The 24,303-nt window shown below is 37.1% G+C and overlaps 1 protein-coding gene across 10 annotated transcripts in view; it reads right to left on the bottom strand.

Annotated features, from left to right (window-relative positions):
* LOC126373273 (uncharacterized protein CG43867) overlaps window positions 1-24,303 on the bottom strand; it is a 284,764-nt gene that overhangs the window by 52,547 nt on the left and 207,914 nt on the right. For all 10 annotated transcript variants that reach the window (XM_050019339.1, XM_050019345.1, XM_050019342.1 and 7 more), the window contains one exon: window positions 11,588-11,650. In XM_050019339.1, coding sequence (XP_049875296.1) covers window positions 11,588-11,650 — 63 coding nt within the window. The remainder of the gene's footprint in view (window positions 1-11,587; window positions 11,651-24,303) is intronic.

Genomic DNA, 24,303 nt, shown 5'->3' with positions numbered 1-24,303 from the left:
TGCAGTGTATAATACTACAGATAGACATACCAACATACGCGTACAAATCTTATGAAATTACAAGAACAATTATACTTACTAATATAAAGACAAAAAATAATAATACAATAAAAATATAAACATTAAATTTAAGTAGACTTACATATAAATATCTTACAACAATCAATATAATTATATGCCTATATAATATATATACCTATAATAATATATCTGTATCTAAATATCTAAATATAATAATATACGTAATATGGAGACAGTACCAGATACCCAGAAACGCAGCACAAAGACCATTGTTTCATTACCTATTCGTAGCGCGATACGCCACGGTACAACGAAAAGTTTGACAGTTACAGAAACTACCCTCACTATTCTGTTTCCTAATAACACGGGAATAGAACCCAAGTTTGTCCGTTAAACGTCAGGAAGTTCTGTTTACTGTCAGTCTTGTAGTTTAATTCTGGCAGGGTGCTTCAAGGTTTTCATAACGCAAGTTGAAATTACTTTACTTATGCCAGGGATTTTGGGTTATGAGATATTTAATACTAAGATATTGTAAGTAATGTTTTTAAGAACAATACTCTTGGACTTATTACGATGGTAGAAAAATATGGTGGATCCTAGCTAAACCCAAAAGAATATCGGCAAATAGCCATTTAAAAGAAAGACGGAGCAGAAAATAATGAATGTAAAACAGTGCAACGCGTATGTTACTTTCCTTTTTTTACGTTTTCTAGCCGTTGAACCTTTAAAAGTCCCTTAAAATCATACCGTAGAGCGTCCATAATTCATGAGTCTGCGCAAGCCATGACGCATAGCGCATTTACATAGATCCCTGAAGCCATCGGGAGCAGCTGGTGGGCTAATACATTTTAAATTATATACGTGTTTTCTGTAACCGATGGGTTTTCTTCATCCTTTAGTTGTAATATCTTTGTTTGGAAGAGACAATGCTTTGAACTGGGGTTGAAAGGATTTCTATGATGAATTTTGCGGGAGTTTGTAGGCTTTATATTACTTTAGTACTTTATTTTCACCATAAACAAAACAGTTACAGAACAAGAATATCAAACAAAACAAAAATAAAACGTTACATTTTCGATTAATTTAGATTAATTGGTTTTGCAGAATTATTTTAACGGTTTATATTATTCTGACACAGAGACCAGATTTCGTTTTTAATATACTTAATAGAATGCCTTTCCTTTTAAATAAGTAGTAGCAACGTTTTACAAAATTACATACCTTAAAAGAAGACCCCCGATTAATTGGGTAATGTTACAGCCAATCTAAATATACCAGGACTTAGACCAAGAGGACGACCAAAAATCTTGGGCGGGTGTGGTCAAAAAAGGCCCTGTGCTCGTGCAATGTCTCCGAGAATGACACGTCCGATAGAGCGAAATGGAAGAGAGACAGACCCCACCATCAGATGGGAATAATAACTGGCAAGGAGAGAAACAGAGAGAGAGAGAGAGATAGCTTAAGAACAAAGTATGCGTAAGAGTTTCGGCTGTAAATCACTTAGTAGATTGTTATGCAACAATGATAATAATGCAGAGGTCTAACAACTGTTAGACCAATCAAACTATCGGTAATTAAAACTAAAGCGTGCATGTCCGCTAGCTTGGCCCGAAGGAAAAGGATATTACGAACAGCACTTCAGAAGGAAATCCGCACGTCTCGCCTTATCAGTCTCTCACAGAACTGAAACGAGCCGGAACTCCGGACTAATCCGGGAACTGATCCACTGACTGATCCGGACTGCTATCCGTCTGGGTTATTGCACTCTGACTCACATCGATTCGTAGTTAAGTGGGTATTAAGTTTCGCACACAACTTAGTTTGTAATCCCAAAATTTTGATTATTTATTCTTTTTTCTTGAGTACTTAAGAGTAAATTCGAGTTTCTGTCTATTTAAATAAATGTATGTAAGAATCATATTTACGTTTATAAGCTAGATAGCTTGTCACTTTGTCTGCATGGAATTTCAATTACTTAGCTATGAGTTGACTTTGTGAGACTGTCTTTGGTAGGAAATTGCAGATGCAAATGTCCTATCTAGATTGCAGAGTAAATAGGCATGATTTTAACAAACACACGAGTAGTATGTAAACATAATTTTCGTCCCTGATGTGTTCTTATTGTTATTAGAATGATTTTGTCGAATTGTTATGTAAATTGTGTAAGTTCAATTTAGAAACACAGTGAATAGGCGATATACGATAGATCGGTAGATTTAATGACAAGAAATACACATAATTAAAAATGTTTCTCGACTTCTTATATTTTTATTATTTTGTAAAATATATGAACTAAACAAAACGCAAGCGTGACATAAACATAGCGTGCGTAGTGCAATAATTAACATACCTACATTCGGCTTTTTCGGCCATGAAATGTACTAAGCCAAGAAACCAGCCCACTAAGACCTTTAATAGTACTAACCTGACAAAATATTACAGATCCTAATATACTGGTGGAGTGATAACAATGACCAATTTAATATGAACGTTTTTGTAGTTTTAAGTTACTATGAAATAAAAGGTCTATGTTAATTGGTTGTAAGTAAAGCTGATACGGTATAATGTCATCCATCTTGTTCCAGATAAGTTTCAGTAGGGCTTCTGGAAGGTTTCTATTTTACGATAAACTGGTGGTGGCTAAGTTTACGTAAAATAAAATAAAGGTTTTATTATAACACTTTATAAGGTTTTGAGTAGTTCTAAGCTTATCAGTAGTGCAATGGAGCAGTGTCTTATAACGTTCCTTCAATAGCGAGAAGTGGGTGTATATATATTTTTTATTATTATATTATTTATATTACACACCTCTGTCTACACCTTCAGGGAGACAGACGTAAAGGTGCGTTATGTTTCTCAGTTTCCCATACATTGCAAGTATCTTCGCTGTCGAAAAAATGTATCGAAAAAGCTCTAGCTACCGTTTCCAATGTAAAATTTTAACTCTTTCATACGACTACATACCCTCAGTACCGTTTTTAAGCTTCAAAACGTTTTAAGCCGGGAATTGAGTCAACAAAAATAACTCTCCACAAGCTTTTGAGCTTTATTGTTCGGTATACAGCATAATTCTCCGGATATTAGATTTTCCACAGAACGTAGCAAAAAGGGGAGGGGGGAAACATGTTGATGGAAAATTGCATTCATAGTGCACGAGGGTGGGTACTTGGTGAACTATTGGATTTGGTATGGTGCTGTTATATACACGTCCCATTGCTGGGCACAGGCCTTCCCTTAACCAACTGGAGAGGGTATGGAGCATACCCCTCTATATTAGGGTAAAATTACTTAATAGGTAGAGTTGCTAATTATGTAATATTATTAGGTACGTACGTAGGTATATGACAATGTTAACTTTACGTCACGTTAACTTTTACAACAACTCACGGTAAAAACCTATTCGCTCTATAGATAAGTTTCATGTAGGATGTAGGAAGGCATGTAGGAAGTCGTTATATTTTACAATAAAAAAATAACGACTTCCAAATCTTAGTGAAACTAGTAATACTTTAAAAATATGTAATTTTTTAAAATCTTGTAGAGATCTCTCTACATGACTCTGGCCTCCCTATCTATCTAAACTTATCCTCTAATATTAGTTTTCTTAAAACAATGGCAAACGCTTTTATAGTAAAAGTGGGACATTAGGGTCAGGCACATCTAACGTCAAAGAAACAGTCATGATAGACCAAATCTAGTCGTCTGCTGTCAACCGTCAAAGATGGCGGGAACGCACCGCGCGTGCGTACGCCATGGAACAGCTGTGGCGGCCATGTTGGATAGGTCGTAATCATGTGCTGCGAGTGTGATGCCCTTCAGCCTATACAATAAGGGAGTTATTTTTTTTTTGACTTTGGAACAAAGGTTTCAAATTTTCAATATGAATTTAGTATGAAACAGGGATCCTAATTTTGTGAGCATATTATTTTAAAAAATGCTATGAAAATTTTTGAACTGAAATACCTACCTATTCAAATTGAAATGGTAAACGTAAGGAATAAGGGCGAAACGTTTATTTTCTTTTAAACTATGGCACAATTATTTGAATAACGTTGGTTTTAGAGTCCTTAGGGAAGGAAATGACGCAACAGATTCCAGATGTCTGGAATAGGTACCTACTACCTAGTTGACATTATTAAGTGTCACTCCTGATCAACTTAATAAGCTCCTTAATAATGCCCTTGTTGTTACTAAATTATTACGATATTGTAATATCGTAATAATTTAGTTTTTTCAACAGCCAGAACAAACAATCCTAAAATGTAACATAAAGGTACAAAACAGCAAAAAATATTCTCAAACACAAACTTAGCGTACATTTTATTCATGAAAAAACCAATAGCTACAACATTTAATAACCCCTTGTTTCGGTTATTAACGAAGTATTGGTAACAGAAGTGGAAAGATGGAAATAGATGCAATAGAAAACCATGGAACTTACGGGTGGTTGCTATGAATTCGATGGGTCCGTTTTCTTCATAGCCTGGTTTCTTTTCTCGGCAAACTCTGCACTCAGTCTATGCGCCTTCAACGTGGTTGGTTTAGACATAGTAAATACTATAACTAACCCGAAAATCACACCTACCAAATTGACTCTCTTACAAAATAAACACTTATTAGACTTGCTCTCAGCACTACAAGTAAAGCTTTATTCGTTGTCACTTAGGCCTGAATAAATAATTATCACACTTTAAAACACCGAAAAGCGAAGCGTTAGCTACAACACAAATAATTAATAAAGAGATTCTATTGATCAAAAGTATTCCTATCGTTTCGGTTCCTTTTCGTATTCACACGCGATTTTGAATGAAAACGGTATCGCTTTTACCGGTATTACGCGACGCGTTATCTGTTACGGGCTATCGACGGATTATACTGACGTTTTCTAATATATTTTAGTGTTAAATAATAAGAATTTGTTATGTATTTGTATATACAGTAAGTGTGCGAAGTTGTAGCTTTCGGTGGCTTGGTGCTACCAATGTGAAGTTGGTAAGAATCATTGCGCATGCGTGGATTGGAAGGGTGGCCGCGAAAGGGCGATTTTCTATTGTTGCCAGACGTTTGATAGAAAAAAAAACTATAGGACAGGCAAAGTTATCTAACACCCCTTCAGCGACTTTAGTCCTCTGAAATAAAGCTCGAATTTGTTTAGGATGGGAGCGTTTTTTACTTGTATTTAGGGGTGCAACCGCAAGGGTTGGAAATCAGTAGCTATTGTTATTATGTCATCGATTAAGTTACACAATAACGTCATACTTTTGAATAATACTTATTTTGAAACCTGTTGCCCGAAGAATGTGCAATCAACTAAAACTGCTTGACGTACCTATAATACAGAGTATAGATACTTAGATCTAAGTAAGACTTAAGAAGTAGGTATATTTTACTTAGGGTGCGAAAATAAGAAGAAGTAGGTACCTAGGTATTACTGTCTAAATCTAATGATGCTTTAATAAAAGTCATGTAAGCATGAATTACAATAATTTATGAATAACATATATTTTTTAATATAACAGCATACGTGGTCTAGTGATTAGAGCGTTAGGCTCACGACTTGGAGGTCCAGGTTCGATTCCCGATGGAGACATTGTCGAAATCACTTTGTGAGACTGTCATTGGTTTGGTAAGGACATTGCGGGATTGAACCACCTGATGTCCGAAAAAAAAGGTGATTCCGTGCTACGGAGGGCACGTTAAGCCGTTGGTCCCAGCTATTAGCCGTAAAAACACCTTCAACCCGCAGTGGAGCTGCCTGGTGGTCCGTGCCCCTTCCGATTGTTTGAAGAGAGTCCTGTGCCCAGTAGTAGGACGTTTATAGGCTGTTTATGTAGGTATGTTTAGATATGTATAAAGTAGGTACCTAACTTGATCTTACTTTACATTATAAAGTCAAACTTCTGTTATGTAAGGATGGACCATCTGCAGATGGTCTATCTGTCAGTCTTTGCTTATACACATACGTATACATAAACAAAAAGCAGAGATTATGGAATTCCATTTGCTTCGATCCTGACACACTTCTCTTGCTTCACTTTCCTTGCTTATAATTATCTATTTACCACATTCGTTATCTACTTTGGTTACCAATCTTAAATAATATTTTTTGTATAATTAGTAGGGGCACGTTAAGCCGTTAGCCCCGGCTATTAGCAGTAAATACACCTCCATCAACCCGCATTGGAGCAGCGTGGTGGAGTATGCTCCATACCCCCTTCGGTTGATTGAGGGGAGGCCTGTGCCCAGCAGTGGGACGTATATAGGCTGTTTATGTATTGTATGTATGTAATTAGCAAAGACAAAAGTGTACCTTATTAGCAAAGATTAAGGAAAACGTTTCTTTACAAAAAAATAATTGTTTACATTTTGCAATTTCGCTGTAAGCATTACATTTTTCGTCTAGATTAATTTGTATGGATCAAAGAAAACTGGCCATAAAGCCGGGATGAGTGAGTCATGTCCCGTAATCCAGCAATTTCCAAAATCAATACCCAGCGGGCTCGCCTGCACTTGTGTGCACAGTGCTCCTCTTTCTGATGTAGCGTCGGCAAATCAGACTGTCTATAATCATAACGTTAGTTAGAAGTCACTCTGACACCATATTACCAATAATACGTATATTATTATTCCTCTCAAATATCGACTTCTGCCTTGTGGACTGTGAAGTGAATGACCAACCTCATCAACACCCGTGTCAGGGTTATATTCCGCCACCAGATCATCATCTTCTTGATTTGACAGGTCCGGTTTTTTACAGAAGCGACTGCCTGTCTGACCTTCTAACCGGCGAATGGAAAACCAGCCCAATACAGGTTACGTCACATACCTCCGAAAATACATTTCGGGAATATGGGTTTCCTCACGACGTTTTCCTTCACCGCTGAGCACGTGATAATCATTTATGATCCAAACATGAATTCGAAAACAAATTCGACATCATTGGTTTAGGCCTGTGCTGGATTCGAACCTGCGACCTCAAAAGTGAGAGGCAAGACAGATATGCCAGATATGGCTCATATTATGACGGTTAGGTACCTATGTACTTAATACAGTAGGTAAGTAGTAGCAGTACTAATAACATAGTATAAAGTAATGTAAACGGTAATAACATAGTTACATCTCTGGCCACGCTTTCGCTGATGTAGGCGTGATGCTATGATATGTTGTAGTAACTAGTCACCGGCTTAATGTGCGTTCTGAAGCACGTAATCTTATTTTTCAGCCTGTAATGTCTTGACCAAACTTGGGATAGCCTCACAGTAATTTTGTTAGACGTATCTCTACTGGGAATAGAAACCAAGAGCCTACCGGGTCAGACGAAGCCGATTCAGATTGGAGCAAATCGAACATCGATTTGATTCTGTCGTACCGCGTAAGCAGCCAAGATAGCGATCCCCGATTCGTGACGTCAAATGAAGTTCGGCAAGCCGACTGAACGAATAATTTCAGTACTTTTGACACTTCATCGGGAGCCAACGCTCAATCTCTAGTCCACGGAGACCGTTTCTCTCAGATATTGAAACTATCGATTACTGTAAGTTAAGTTAGCTCTACCTATTGAAATAAATGGAACCATCTAACACAAATTGGTATTTACGGTTGCTTGCTGTCCGTAGCTTTCCTCTTCCCCCTAAGCGATATAATCCCTAATACGTACGAGTATCCCCATTTCTCAGTTGTCAGCATGTTTGCGTGGGTGTGTTTTATGACGTGTTGTAACAAGACGTAATCAGGCTATAAAGTACAAACTAGATACCAAATTATTTGTCGCTAGAACATGAAGATTTTGATAATGATGTATCGTATTACTTGCTTTCCTTAACAACAAACTAGCACTTAAGGTTTAGCTTTCTTACTCAAAATAAATACTAGACTCTATTCTTCATGATACCTGTTATAGGTTTATCTATCTCCTCAGCCTGTATCCACGCACTGCTGGGTATAGGCCTCCTCCTTTTCACGCCGTCTCCTTTCCGGTCCTCTGCGAGTCTTATCCATTGCTTTCCGGCATACCTCACAATGTCATCCGACCACCGTGCTAGTGATCTGCCTCGATATCGCATGCCATCCCTTGGCCATCTTACAGTAACAGCCTTAGTCCATCTGTTATCTTCCCGTCGTATCGTATACCTACTTCTTCGACTTTTATGCGTTGTTATTATAGGTTTAGGTTTCTTAAAAAAAAACCGGGTGTGAGCCCTCAGCGCTCACCATTTTGTCCGGGTAAGTAGTGAAAAAATCTCGACAGCTATACGGCTCACCACCTATCACGTTGGTCTAACAGAAAGCTCGGCGAGGTATGCGCACTTAGTTCATCTTACAATGGATGTACCTCAGACTACCCCAATTGGGATATAGTCGTGAGCTTGTGTTTATATTAAGTATGTCTTTAAAAGTACTAGTAAAAAACTCCATTATGTTACAAAAAGTGAGTAGCTCTATACAAAGCCAACCGAAACAAGAGAAAATATCTTCACGTTAGACACAAAGTGATCCCTTAATCCTAACAAACAAAATCAAAGCCAGCTCAACCATTGATGAAACCACATATCATCAAAACGTGCATCCCCTCAATAACAAGACCACTGTAACTCTAGAATTAATTATTTCATAGCCCCTCATTAATTAAGCTATAGGCAGCTTCATTAGCCCAAATCCCCTTCGTGGGCCCAATTTATATGGCTTTTAAAACGAAATGTATGGCTTATACCAATTTAATTTAATTATCGTTTGAAAATGTACGCAAGAAATGTATTGAGATTAATTAATTAATTAGGTGCACGCAGATATTTCTATCCTTTGATTTTATGCCTAAATATGAACATGTTGCCAATGAATTTTAAGGGGCTTTGCCTTTTTGTATCCAAAGTAACATAACGTCTATTTTCCATTAAGGTTCGTACCTACTCTAGGTACGAATTTAAATTTGCTTTGACCCTGCTATTTTATTTGCTTTGATCTACTCTGAACGCGTGCGAGTATGAAACGATTGATGAATATGGAGGAAGCAAGAGAAGTGTTTCATGATCGAAGCAAATGGAATTCCATAGTCCCTGCTTACGCAGTTTATGTATAAATAAATAAATAAATGTATGTATGTTAACCCTGCTACTTTTTACTTAATTATACTACCACAATATTATGATAAGTGTACCTACTATAACTCTGAAGGGATTTAAAATTAAATGATAGTATCTACCTACCTATGTCTTATTTAATTTAATTTTATGTAAATGTAGCGACATTTTTTAATTCATTGATGTAAGTATTTGACCATTCTTGTACGTTTTTCTTAAGTAACTCCTAAAAATAACATAAAAGTATCATCACGCCTGAATTCCCGAAGGGGTAGGCAAAGGTATATTGAATACATACACCCATTCCTCGCCAGCGAGAGTCGAGCCTATTGCCATTAAACGGGTACAAATCCTGGAAATCATCCAAATATGTGTATCTTAAAAACTAAGGGATGAAAATATAATATTCCTTATTCCGTAAAAAACAAAATCCGTTCCACTTGACTAATATTAATCCTTTCTACAAATCCTATCACAAAAACCGTCATACCCAACCATATTAATTAATGACTTCAGTCCCAAGCTCCAACCCTGAAAGTACCGTCGGACAATAGCCCATCTGGAGCTCAAGATAAATGGCGTCTTTTTTGCTAACCATCCTGACTTGCACAGTGGTTGTTGGCAGGAAAAACGGGAAAAGGAAAAATAAAATTGAAGATAAAAGTGGATGGGATTTAAAACGTGGATCTTAGCTTAGGTTGTTGTTTCGTACGGAAAGGGATGAAAACTGGTTGTGTCACTTGGATGAGTTAACTTATCTTAAAAAAAATAATTTACATATTAACAGAATTGAAAAAGTTCAAAAGAAATTTGTGAAAAATCTTAACTTTAGATTTTGCAATGAACAACTAAACTATTATGATTTATCAAAATTTTATAAATTACAAACTCTGGAAGACCGACGTGATTGTGTTGACTCCGTTTTGTTATATAAAATATTACATAGCTTGTTCGATACCCCCTCATTGTTACATAATATTAATATTAGGGTTCCCCGCAGACGTGAACGAAGTTGTCGTAAGAAGGATACTTTTTACATCTCTCGTTCTAAAACTTCATATGCTCAAAACATGTTTATTAAACGTGCTTGTAAATTATACAACATGAATAAGAAACTTCAAAATGTTGATATATTTTGTAACTCTTTAAACTCAGTAAAAAAAGCCTTCAAGGCCATATAATGCTTTAGGATAGTTTGTACTTGTTTATTTAGTCTATATTACGTTTCTTTTTTATTGTCTTTTTGAATGTTTTTGTTTTATTATTATTAATTCTCTTTAAAGGGATGATTCCAACTAATTACAACGATTACTTACGTCAAGATATTTAGTAATCTGCATCTTTAATGTTTATCTTTGACCTTGGAATCATACAATACAATACAATACAAATACACTTTATTGCACCAAAATAAAAAGAAATAATTACAAAAAGTCTCTTAACTAAGTACATGGCAAATGGCGGCCTTATCGCTTAAAGCGATTTCTTCCAGACAACCATAAGGTGAGGAAAAAGGTAAAAAAATAATTGAAAGATTGCAATTGATTGATTGATTGATTGATTGATTGATTGATTGATTGATTGATTGATTAATTGAGAATAATTGATTGATTGATTGAATCATCCATATTGTTTGTTCTTTAATCTTTTGTTATTGTATGTTTATTATTTTTTATTAAAGTAAACTACCCTAGATAAATTAAAATGGAAGTAGTAAGTAATTTAAGTTACAGACCACATTGTTGTTAATTATAATTAATTAAGGAAACTATAGGTCTAAACTAATTACCATAATGTAATACTTTCATGTAAATGACCGTTTGTTTCTTAATATACATAAATAAAAAAAAATAATAATAATAAATAATAAAAAAAATGGTGTACTCACATGACCACTATGTGCGAGGATCTTTTCCAATAAGATTGGCTATATAAGCCACATGCGAGCACATAAACGTCGGAGTTAAAGCAGTCGCCGTAGCCGAAATCGGCTGGATCGCATCATCATCATCATCGTCAATTTATCTTAAGTGCAGTGTTCACTAACAAGATTGGCTCGACCATTACAGACGGCGATAAGGATCGTTACCTATCAAGTTGGTCTAATAGAAATCTCGGTTACTATAAACATACATCAGACATCAGCACTAGAGATATTGTTACCTTATAAGCTTCATAACAGGGCACTAGGTTAGTAGTCGGTAGGTTACCTACTCACTCACTACCTGTTCATTTATCTACTTAGTACGAATAACATTTATTATACGTAAGCTTTATTACGGAGTAGGTATTACTTTTCTACCTACTTAGGTATTTAGAATTAGAATCGATTGATTAATGGGTTGCCTCTACACTCATCTACGTGCAGCTGACGGCACACGAGACAGGACAATAGGAATTTGATTAATTTACGATTCCATTTTAGTATGCTACCGAAAAATATAAACTAGTTCTGGAATAAAAACAAAATAGTCGTAAGTAGCTATTACCTTGTCCTCCGCTTCCTCTGCTCTGCCCTCGGCCTCCAGAACTCGATGTTCGAGCTCCGAGAGCTGAAACAAACAAAAAAATACAATTAGACTAATTGTTTTCATAATTCAAATACTCTCAAACAATTTCGAAATGGAACAACTAGTGCCACCTATCGGGAAAAGTAAGAAAACTCTTTCACGAGTGGTTCTGGAAACAGGAACCATTTTAGTTGCACTAGATTACGAACGTCGTAGTTCCAACGCCACCCAACAGATGGCGCTGTCGTCTGCGCATATTTTATTGAACCACGTGGTTTGCAGGGGTGGCGAACTATACGCTCTACTATGTATACTGAAGCTTATTTATCAGGGAGGCTGTAGAAAAGGTATTATTGTTATGTAAGAGAGTATTCGTGCGGTTTCCGAGGCGCGGGCGGGGGAATCGGTTCACGAAAGGGTGGCTGCTTGCAAATGTTATAGCAGTGATATAACGTGTGCTAAGACAGGAGTTAGATTGTATTTGAAAGGTTTATTTCATGGTTTATTTGCGTGAGAAGCTGTCGAGATATTGTATATTCTTTTTTACTGCATTTCGTGTTTTAGCGTACTATAGGTAAACAAAGGAAAAGTAAACATTAGCTTATAAATGAAAGAAACTAGGTACTTATCATCGATAGTAAATTTAATATAAGTAGGTAGGAATATACTACCAGACAGTCGTTTCTGTAAAAAACCGGCCCTGGCAAACCTTTAGGTTAGATAATACGGACCTCGTGAGAAACGGGGTAATGCTAGAGAGTTGATGTTGAAGTTTAAAGGATGCAAGAGTTAATAGTATTATTAGAAAATATAAAAATAACGAATAACATAGAATTAAATTAGTCTGCTAAAAATAGTTCGCAAGTGTGATATTGGAAAGAGTCGATTACAATCCTAACATGTTAGGACCGTTATAAGTTTTGGTGTATCAAGCTAAAAATAGTTCCTTAAAGTTCGATTTGGGTTGATTAATGATTTATAAACCTTTAGTAAATGGATACCTCCTCTTGGGATCTCTGTGCCATATTATCATTAGGAATAAACTGATATCCATTTGGGTACCCAAGTAAAAAATGTATCTTAGAGAATAAGTTTTATTCACGAATACATAGGTACGCCTTTTTAACATGACTATATTGTGCTCAGCGGTGAAGGAAAACATCGTGAGGAAACCCACATTCCCGAGAAATGCCTTTTCCGGAGGTATGTGACCTAACCTGTATTGGGCTAGTTTTCCCTTCGCAGATTGGAAGGTCGTTTCAGTCGCTTCTGTAAAAAACCGGACCTGTCAAATCTTCAGGTTAGGTAAGCGGATCCTGTGAAAAACGGGATAATGCTACGGAGATGATATTGTGAACCGATAGTGATCAACGCGGAAAAGAAACGCTGGATCAAGAGTGAAAACGTCGACCACGTCGGCGGGGTGGGTATCGGGGTCCTGAAGTGACAACATACGCCTGTTCTCTCTTTCCAACATGGTATTTATTTATCCACTATAATATTGATTCCACCTTGAAACTGTATAGTTTTATTGTTTGAAAATCCGGACCTTACTAGGTTAAACCGTATGGTATGTTTATCACTGCTATGCACGTTACAGCGAAGAAAGAGATCATCGTAGTTTTGTTTATCGCCTTTACCAACTGCAGTTGACCCGGCTATCTTCTGAAAACACATAACCCTTCTTTTTGCTTCGCCGCAGTCCGGTAAAAAACGTTTCCGCGATTCTCTTTAGCTCGTTCAAAATATTATGAAATTCGCCTCGTACACTCGGACAGTGTGATAGGAAATGGAATAAATCAAAACAGAGGCAGGCTTTTAGACGTCAAAGGGATTTTTATTCGCTTCACATCTGTCTAGGAACATATCCAGGCATGTGCTATTTCTATATTCTATTTACTTTGTGCGGAGATTCTTCAAAACACCTTCGTAGTATCAAACCCCCTTCGTAGGTAAGTTCACGTCTAGCCTTAAAGAGAACACAAAGGCTAGATAGTAACGTAACACAACACACAATTGGGGTAGTCACAGTTACCTACATCTATCGCATGATGAACGAAGTACACAAACTTCATCAACCCTTCTGTTAGACCAACGTGATAGGTGATGGACCCTATCGCTGTTTATTTGGGTCAAGCCAGCTGTGTCAGTGAAAATATCACTTAATAAATTTCGCTACTCGGGATCGAACCGGCGCTCAGCATTTGAGAAACAAGCCGGATACTCACAGTACCACAGTGATTGAGAAGTTAATAACCTACTTCTCTTAACTGTTGATAGTTATTGAAAGGCTTTTAAAAAGTTTCTAATTTTTCTCTTCTAATGAATGAAACTACATCATTCATTAGAAGAGAAATCCTTTTTTTCTTTTTAACTTTTTAGCACTATCGTTTATTGTTATTTATTTAATTACTTTTTATAGATTTGCTTCGGACGGAGTTCCCCCTTTAAGGCTTTAAAAATATCGACCTGTCTCTGTTGCTTGAAGCCTAAGCTGTCTCTCGCACTAAGGATCCCGTTACACTTCAGCTATTAACAATCTATTTTATCGCATCTTCATAAAAACGTGTATTAACACCATGTACGTCCGATACGACACGAATACTCGTCTTTATGACCCTTTATGACTTCACGATTGGCAATAATATTCATAACAATATTTTCCTTCTTGTAGGCAATCTGTCTGGCTCAGTCTGAAATGTGCCTGGTTATCACATCAGAAATTGAAAGTTTGGTTCCTTATATGCATGTAAGTAAAAACTAATACCTACAGTTTGTCTACCTAATGAACCTGTGTCGAAGAACTATAGACTTGTGTCTTTAAAGCTTAGACAAGAACTCCATTTTTTACCACAGATTATACCAGACGATTTCCTGAAGAAATTCTGTGGGCACTTATAAAAAAAGATCTTACTTACTACGTTCGGAAAATATGATTGAATTCATGATCTCCCCACCGTTATCCCGTTTTTCACAGGGTTCGCTAACCTAACCAGAAGATTTGACAAGACCGGCTTTTTACAGAAGCGATCTCCTGTCTGACCTTCCAACACAAGGGAAAACCAGCCCAATATATGTTAGGTTCACATACCTCTGAAAAGAATTTCTCGGGAATGTAGGTTTCCTCACGATGTTTTCCTTCACCGCTGAACATGTGATAAATATTTAAGATCCAAACATTAATTCGTGAACAATTCGAAAAGCATTGGATTCGAATCTCACGACCTCATAGTGATACTCAATCGTTTTTCCAACTGGGCTAAGCACCACGGCTGCAGCAATACATCATATTTCTTATATCTAAGCTCATTGGCACTAGTCACAGCGCGTGACTCCTCTATGGGTCACATATTTCCACTAAATCGAGGTAATGGTAGCCACGTTTAATGCGACCATATGGATAGACCCCCGAACTTTCTTTCCGGTAGTATAGCAGGCGAAATAGATACAGCCACTATCAACGAGGTTAGGTAGTAACATATTATACATCAATGACCACTATTTCGTGGCTGATTTTGCAAACTAACGTATCTGCAATATTCTGCTAAAAAAATGTATCTTATTGACAATAGCAAAAGATGCAAACCAGATTCGCCAAAAATTTCAGATACGTCAGTTAGCGACATCAGCGACGAGATATAGATAGTCATTACAGGTAGTTATAGATAGATAGTAGTATAGTCAAAAAGTCGCAACGTAGGAAGACGATTATCACACAAGTCCACTTTAGCTTACAAAATATTATTTTGTAATAAAAAGTTTCTTTACCTAATTTTGAAAATGGTCAATAGAAAAAGATACTAAATCTATTTAAAAAAAAAACAACTTATAGGCGTAAACAAGTAAATCAACACCATAAACTACATATTAAAAAAAAAAAGTTACCAGCCTAAAATTCAGTCCACCACGTTAGATATTAGTATTCTTACTCTTTAATCGAGTATACGATTATACGTATATATATGGAGCAAAGCTATTTGTCTGCGTGTAATATCTGTCTGTAGCCATCCAGTTGTTAAGGGTCGAGATATCTTGGTCGCAATATATTTATAACTCAGTAATATGACATATTTGGGTCACACTATGACGAGTTCTCTTATAGTGTATTGTCAATTTTATGGCTATACTTGTGTCAGTGGATGACTTGTTTATGTTTATTTTGTGGGATATTGCTGTATCGTGCGCAAAAACATAACAAACATTTTGATGGGTTTTGTGTTCATTAGCGAGAAACTTAATAACAACAAATGCATAATATATTTTATAGATCGAAAATTTCGCATGGATAGGACGAGGACCCGTTGGTGCAATGGTTTACACGCTCGTCCCAACTTGACAAGAGCTGTGGGTTCAAACTACGTCCGAGAAAGACTTTTTCGATTTATTTGTCTCTTTTTGAGAAACATTTTGGTTATATTATAGAGTTCTACAAAATAAAAAATAGCTATCACAACACCAAACGTCACGAGGAAAAAAGTGCCGGACACATTTTCGGAGGTAAGACGAGAAACTCAGACAAGCAGTCCCTTCTGTAAAAAAACGGTCCTGTCTTCACGTTAGGTAACTGGCCCTGTGAAAACGGGATAACGCTACGGAGATGATAAGTAGCTATTTAGAGAAGGGCAATTTTATAACTTATTTTTGGTAAAGTTCAATTTCTTATCTCACTGACAAAAGTTTACAAATAATGTTAAAATAACATTCAGACACATAATCAATAAGTATACGCAGCAACTAATCTATGTAGTTAATGAAAAAAGTATTTGTATAGAAATCATACAATGGGAAGCAATGATATTTGAAGTAATCGTGACAGTAAAACCGTACAGCTGAAGAGAAAAGAGAAAAAAAAACACACCAAAGGAATGTGAAGAACGTCAAATAATTTGGGGAAAATCTCGCACAGACTCGAAGGCGAAGACTTCAATCAGTTAATATCCTGAAGCTTCCTTATTGAGTGCAGACGGCACGGGGCACAAGTACAGTTGAGAGAACATTCCAGAGCCTTCAATCAAGTTAGTGCATTTGGGGATAGTTTTGAAGCTTGTGAATTTGAACTGTATTACAATTTTGATGAAAGTTGTGAGTTGTGGATATGAGTTGTGAGTTGTGGATATTTTTGAAGAACGTAAAAACAGTCATCTTGCTGTGTAAGATAATGATTTTCATCCCATCGATTACTTTACTAATACAGGGTGTTTGGCGCATCGTGTGCCAAATCAAATATGATGATTGGGGTGTCACCCAAAACCATTTAAAATCATCATCATCATCATCAACAGCCTATATACGTCCCACTGCTGGGCACAGGCCTCCCCTCAATCAACCGGAGGGGGTATGGAGCATACTCCACCACGCTGCTCCAATGCGGATTGGTGGAGGTGTTTTTACGGCTAATAGCCGGGACCAACGGCTTAACGTGCCCTCCGAAAATTTAAAATCAGTATAACAAAATCCGTTGGGCCAAGTTTTTTTTGGTAGCCACCTATCATCATATTTGATTTGGCACACTATGCACCAAACACCCTGTATAACGACAGCAGCTTTTATTTTCAATGTAGGAAAATATTTTATGTAGGTATTCAAAATGAATCATCATTTCATCCATTAATATTTACTCATTTGAAAGTAATAGCGACAAACCGTAGAATATGAAGATAAAAATCAAAATGAGCTCAATCGTCTTACTTTATCCAAATATTCAAAGGCGTTCCCTATTCGACTAGTTATACCAACAAACTCAACTGAAACGAAATACAAATATTCCAATATTCGGATACCAAAATCCGGTCCAATTTTCTGCATCGCAGCAACGGCCAAAGATTTCAACTGCGAATCGTCGAATTTTCCACTGGGTGAAACTGTGGACCTTTGCCCGTCCTTTCATACGGAAATAACAGCCAAGGTTTTAACTGAGCCAGAACTAAGTAGCACTTTGCGAAGTACCAGTTGAAAGCTACCTTTGATGACTTTAGTTTGGGCTCACGCTTGTGTGATTTGCTCATAGTTACGGAATAAATTATACCCAACGAAAATTTTGGGGTGTAAAATTGCTTTAGGAACAAGTTTGTTTACGACGTGATTGCTTTAAAAGATATGAATAAAAATATGTGATACTTAATGTAAAAGAGTTTTAAATTTTGCCAAAAAAGTTGACGTTTGCTAAATAGAAGTGCTAAGTACTTCGCATAGTTCCTTTACAAGTAGGTACTTAACGTAACAAACCGAGTAAGCATTCAATAACTTCATAGAAACACGAAGGCAATTTTACATTTTAATCCGATTCAAACGCGGGAAAGCGAAGACTTAGCATAGCTACATGCCATTTAGCATTGTTAGAGCCCATTAAAATATTTTTTACAGCTACAAAAAATCCTTGAACTTAATAAGCTAAGAATGCGTACCTTCATTAAGCGTTGTGCTCTAAATCATTGAAATTTATAACTCGTAGTTGTTGCTTACATCTATATATTACATAATATGCCTTAAACGGCCAATGATTGGATTCTTCAAGATTTATTTCATTATTTCCTTCCCAGCGGAATAGTAGTCAACACGTCCATAAATATTATACCAAAAACCAATTGAAAGGTATGGTTTCACTGCAATTTGTACTCGATACCAACTGAAATTAAGGCTCTTGTTACCAACCCTGCTATTTCGGCAAAATATAAAGTAATTAATTTGGTTGCTTTAATTACTGTCTGGTCGATAAATGGACCATGGTCAGGCGCATTTCCGTAATATGGCCCCACGGGGGCCGACGCTCTGATAAAGTAATTATCACCTTCCCCACGCAATATGGCAATGTCCATCAATCATATCTATACATAAATAAACGTCTGTTTGCATGATTTGCAATTTTCAGGATGGACTGGTTTTGTAAGGATTATTGTTCGAAACAAACGTAAAGGCGATTTTGATGTGTCTAGTGAATCTAAGTCAATCTGTCGTGGTTAAGAACCGACCTCTACCTATAAAGTAGTTGTTCAAATAAAGCATGGAAATGTTACTTATAAGTTAAGTACCTAAAATGATCTCTTCTACATCGTTTCGAGGTTTTTCTTGCAGCTTCTTTTCCCCGGTTATACAGGTTGTGAGAAGCTGCAGTAATTTTAGGTGGATGAGACGTTCGTTATGTAAAAATTTACGATTCAAGTTTAACTATGTTACCTACTGAATAACTATATTTTTGAGTTTGAATTTCCGCGTTATTGAAGATCACAATCACGAATAATTACTATCCACAAAAAAAGTACTAACCAGTGAATAGTCATTTAAAAAATACATTAGTTTCTCAACCATACAGCAAGCTATACAGCTGAAGAAAAGTAACTTCAAGAAGTAACCTCGATAACATTGGTATTTTTTTTATACAATATGCTACTGTACATTCTAAAAAGTAAACTAGGTAAGCAGGTAACGTCTCTGCTTCTTTAAAATATAAGCTAACTACTTTGTCTATTTTTCCAAGCGCCAGTAGCTCTAAAATAAACCATGGGATCATTCAAGCAAATCCAAATCATTCCTACAGCCATAACGTTAACAGCGGCAGTCGTAACAGTCGTAAGACGACCACTCGCCGCGAGCGCTGGACGATAAATGACGTCCGCACGGCGAAGCGACGAGCGCGCTCAAATATTAACAAACTACCCGCGTTATGGCCATTCAAATGTCTGTTTATTGCTGCGGCTCACAGCTTTTAGTGTTTATGTCCTATCCGGATGCCGTGTTCGAAAAGATTTTAAGCACGGACGTTACCTACAAGAAGAGATAAGTACGTTGTTGTCTACAGAACTTGCAGTGGTCCAGACATGCACATTTGCTACGGATTGCATTCACTACCTACTAATATAGATAGATTTTAGTTTGGTTTACGGATATAATACACGGCCTGTGTATATCTCACTGCTAGGCACTAGCCTCTCTTGTCAGTATGGTATTTTCAAAATGTCAAAAAGTATTGCGTAATATGTAATATGACCAACTAATATGTAATTTCTCTTTAAACATAATTGCAATTGCGGGTATTGTGAATGGTTGTCATATCTGTCTATCTACCCATAAGTACACCTTTTTGACGTGACTTATTGTAGAGATTAACTACTTGGCCAGACAAAACCAAAATACACCGCACCGCTGCAAACGTGTCAACTTAGCAACAAGAAGACAGAAAGATAAAGCGAACTTTAACAGCATTACATTGATCAGAAGTTCTAAACGGTCGTTTTAAAGACAATGTAGTTACGGTAATTCAGCTAACATTCTTATTGGGTGTTGCTACGTTCTTTTTGTTTGGAGTACTGAAAGTTTAACTACAGTTGCACCTGTAAATTCTTAAAGTAGACTGGAGTTAGCGGCTCTCGCGCCAATTGACGCTGTTAGCTTTGTTTCGTCCAATTACAGACTATTCTTAGCTCTATGCTTCGAGTTCTTGCTTGAAAGGAGGTAGAGATCTTGGCGTGACTTCGTAGATTTGCCTTCGACGACATTCTCTATTTCTTCGCTCTATTTAGTCACACCAATGGAGAGCGCTGAGGGCTCTTGATATATTTTTGAGACAGAATGTTAGCATGTTCATTAGAATCGCCGCAAGGGGCCCTTCACCCAAGTCCAATTGTGAATCCAAACAATCTAGAGAGAGAGGCCAAAACTCAAACACACAGCCGTTTATGGAAATTTCAGTGACATACACAATAGGGTAGTTTCCAATTAGTTAAATCAGTTACTTTTTACTAAATGTTAAAATACGAAATTACTATGGAATTTGTATGAAAAACCTGTGACGTCAGAGAAAAACGTGACAAAATGTCGCACTGATTATTACATCTTTCTTTATATACTAAAATTCACAAACAAGTTAAACAAAAAAAAGAAAACTTTTTGCCACATTTAGATCTCTCTTTATTATTTCTTTAGTAATCAGAATTTCAGAATTTATCTTTGACCTAGGAAGAATTATAAGCAGGTTGACCGAATTGTTGATAAAAGTGTATGAGGATAAAACTGTATAACTTTTTACCATGTGGAACGCAATAAATGTTATGATCTGAATATGAGGTTTTGGTTAATTTTGACTGACATCAGCAAACATAATCATGTTTGTACAAAAACTCTTTGCTTACAACTTCATTATCCTATTCAAATATTTATAAACTCCACCGAGTATCATACAAAAGTGTCTCTTTCCCGGCTCTCTAGATTGAGTACCTTTTAATGGCTAAAAAAAAACATAAACTAGGACGAATTTTTTGCTGTTCTATTATTGACTGCAAAAATACATTCCAAACTTGATTTTGAAACATATCGTATATACATACATAAACTCACGCCTATTTCCCATGTAAACAGAGGCTATGGAATTCCATTTGCTTCGATCCTGACACACTTCTCTTGCTTCCTCCACGTTCATCGATCGCATACACGCACGCCGGTTCAGAGTAGACTTTTGCCGGTCAATAATAGTAACCCTGACATCAGGGTTGATGGAGTTGGTAATCCACCTCACAACCCATATCATAGAAGAAGAACCAGAAACGAACTCTGGAAATCTGAAAATACAATCGACTTAACAGCGATAATCACAATCACATGTACAAAACACGCCACAATGAAGTTGCATACGAATACGTACTCATTCGTCTTGAAAACTCGTATCTGTTTGATGACAAAACCACAAGTTTCGAACTAGGGAAGATAAGTGGTGTAATCTCACTACCGCTCATAGAGTCGTGAAACACATTCAAACTTTGTAAAATCACTTTTAACTTTCCTTTACACCTGAGGTGTATGGAAATGACACAAACTTTCTCCACATTTATACTTCTCATAGTTGTAAGAAGGTATGTATTACTATAAAAAACTTATAAGAAATGCAATTTTGGTGGTTCTTGAGGATTTGTGAATGTTGACATGAAACGAAAGTATTATAACTAAAAATAAAAAGAGTCATACCATTACATGCATAACTAAAGGACTAAAGTCACCGACATAGCTCGGAGAATTGCAAAGCTGAAGTGGCAGTGGGCAGGACACATAGCGAGGAGAACCGATGGCCGCTGGGGCGGACGGGTTCTGGAGTGGCGACCACGTGTCGGACGACGCTCAGGGGGTAGGCCCGCTACAAAGTGGACCGATGATCTGGTGGAGGTCACGGGAAGTCGCTGGATGCGGGCAGCGCAGGACCGATCGTCGTGGAGATCCTTGGGGGAGGCTTATGCCCAGCAGTGGGCGTCGTACGGCTGATGATGATTACGTACATACCGCCATAAAGGTTTTCTTACTTCGCTATAATAATTTTGCGATAATGAGGGATTTTCCAGGCTACGTCCCCCCCCCCCCCCCCAAAATAAATGGTTCTGTACAGAGTTTCCTTCGTTTAACCTCCTACTCGTAATTTCATGTACAACAGATATATGCATCTTTTATCTTTATTTTTGGGTATAAATTATGACCTTATTACACCCAGGCACAAAACATCTTCTACCCATTATTGTCCTGATCATAATAAAGAGAAGCAATAACATAAACAGCCTATATACGTCCCACTGCTGGGCACAGGCCTCCCCCCAATCAACCGGAGGGGGTATGTATGGAGCATACTCCACCACGCTGCTCCAATATATGCCTCTGCCATTACATTATATTTTTGAATAATTAAGTATCCAAGCTATGAGAAAATAGGTAATTATCTGTACAACGCATCTATGCTGCTTTTGGGGAACGTAGCCTGGAAAGTCTCTCATTGACCTATCAAGTCGCACTAGTCACGGACTGGTAAATAAGTACTTCTCTAGCCCAGGGTTTCCCAAACTATGGGTAGCGACCCACTGGTGAGTCGCGAGCGAATATGGAGTGGGCCATGCCGGTAGATCGACATACCGACCAAACGAGCGAACGGTTTCATCATGCTCCTGCCCTTATCCCACTCTAAGTTGGGTAACGGCACAACATATATTCCTCTTCCATTCAATTCTGTCAGCCGTCATCTCAGTACTCACACCTTTCACACACATATCCTTCTTTACACAATCCATCCACACTTTTTTCGGGCGTCCCCTACCTTTATATCCATCCACGTCACACTCATAACTTTCCTCGTTATACGCCTTCCATCAAGCGCACGGTTTTTTAAATGTAAATGTTTGTTATTTGAAAAGTCCTTTATTCATATTGATAACGGTGCTTACTGGAGGTGGGTCCCGAGTTAGTAAACTTGTATTGGTTAGGTCGTGGCCCACACAACTTTGGGAACCACTGGTCTAGCCGATGTATAATAAACAATGTAATTGTAAATTAATAAGTACCTGTGGTGAGGTAAGTACCTATCTTGAAAACACAGTCACCATAGAAACTTATTGGAAAAAGCTATTTTATTTTTAAAGACTGTTTGTGTAACAAGCCATTATTATGTTTAAAAAGTTAAGTAATATGGCTGTAAAATATCATCGCATTCTGTCCGAAACGTCTAGTTTTCTCAAAAGAATTAAGGGTCAAAAGAGTAAAAAAAAATGTAAATCTCGTCGACCCTTGCCCTAAATATGATGAGGGCCAAATAAACTCGACAATCGCTTCTAACGAAGGTGACAAGTTAACAATTTATGTGTAAATTTTATTTTGAACGAAATACAAGATGTTTTTCCTTCACGAAACAAACTCGATTGCAACTCAATGAATATAATTTCTTCATTTTCCAGCTTGAGGGGATCCTGTCACTTATTTTGAAGATTAACTTGTACAATCATATTTGCTGTTACGATGGAGTCTGCGCAAAATGCGGTGAAAAATCAATTTAAATTTCTTAGAAACAATTTATTTAGGGAAATTAATATTTTTAGTGTTTTTGAAGGGTTAAGAATACTTTAGTCTTATTATTAGGGATTAAACGTATAAGGTGCGTTATAAGGGTTAAAGATAAGAAAAAAAGTGGGGCTCTTGCTTCGAGACCAAAACTAAAAGTATATTTTATTCAGTATAACAAGATGTCATTTTCGTCTTTGTAATGTAATCTTTGTTATTCATAATTTAAATCTGATTATCATACTAAATCCTATACATATTCAGAAAGCCTAAAAACTTCACACACGTGAAACACGCGCGAATCACCACACAACATCCACACTGCCACAGAAAAAGAACGACATTCTATGTCACCGTGTTAAGAGCACGACACATATTTATACACATACTTTGTACTCGTACGTATATGCAGGGAACAAGGATCTAATCGTGAGGTACTTGTAGTTGTGATTATACACGGTGCGACATAAGCGGCGTCTGCATGATTGATGTCCCCGGACACAAAGCGTAGGGTTACCAGGCTACGCCAGAGTTGGGATAGGATTTTTTTTTATCTCCTTTCTATATTTTTTTTTACTTTTGATGGATTTTCTCTTTGCCCCAGACGTGCCCGAAGGCATTGACGAGGCCTAAGATGCAGCTCGCTCGCCCAGAAGGTGCCCGCAATCATGGCTACCGACAGTAACAGTAATAAAAATATATGGTATTGACATGCAAAAAAAAAACATCATAGAAGGAAAGAGAGGAAGGGGAAGACCAAGAAGAGCTTACATGGAACAGATTAAAGAAAAGGTTAACGTCGTGTCTTATAGGGAAGTCAAGGGATTGGCCTTTGATAGACTGGAATAGAAAATGCTACACCGACAAGAGCGTGGCTCTTAAATAGATTGATGATG

Source organism: Pectinophora gossypiella, chromosome 15, assembly GCF_024362695.1.
Source record: "Pectinophora gossypiella chromosome 15, ilPecGoss1.1, whole genome shotgun sequence".
Classification (NCBI taxonomy): domain Eukaryota; kingdom Metazoa; phylum Arthropoda; class Insecta; order Lepidoptera; family Gelechiidae; genus Pectinophora; species Pectinophora gossypiella.
The sequence above is the reverse complement of the archived record's forward strand: the minus strand, read 5'-3'. Positions and strand labels throughout refer to the sequence as shown.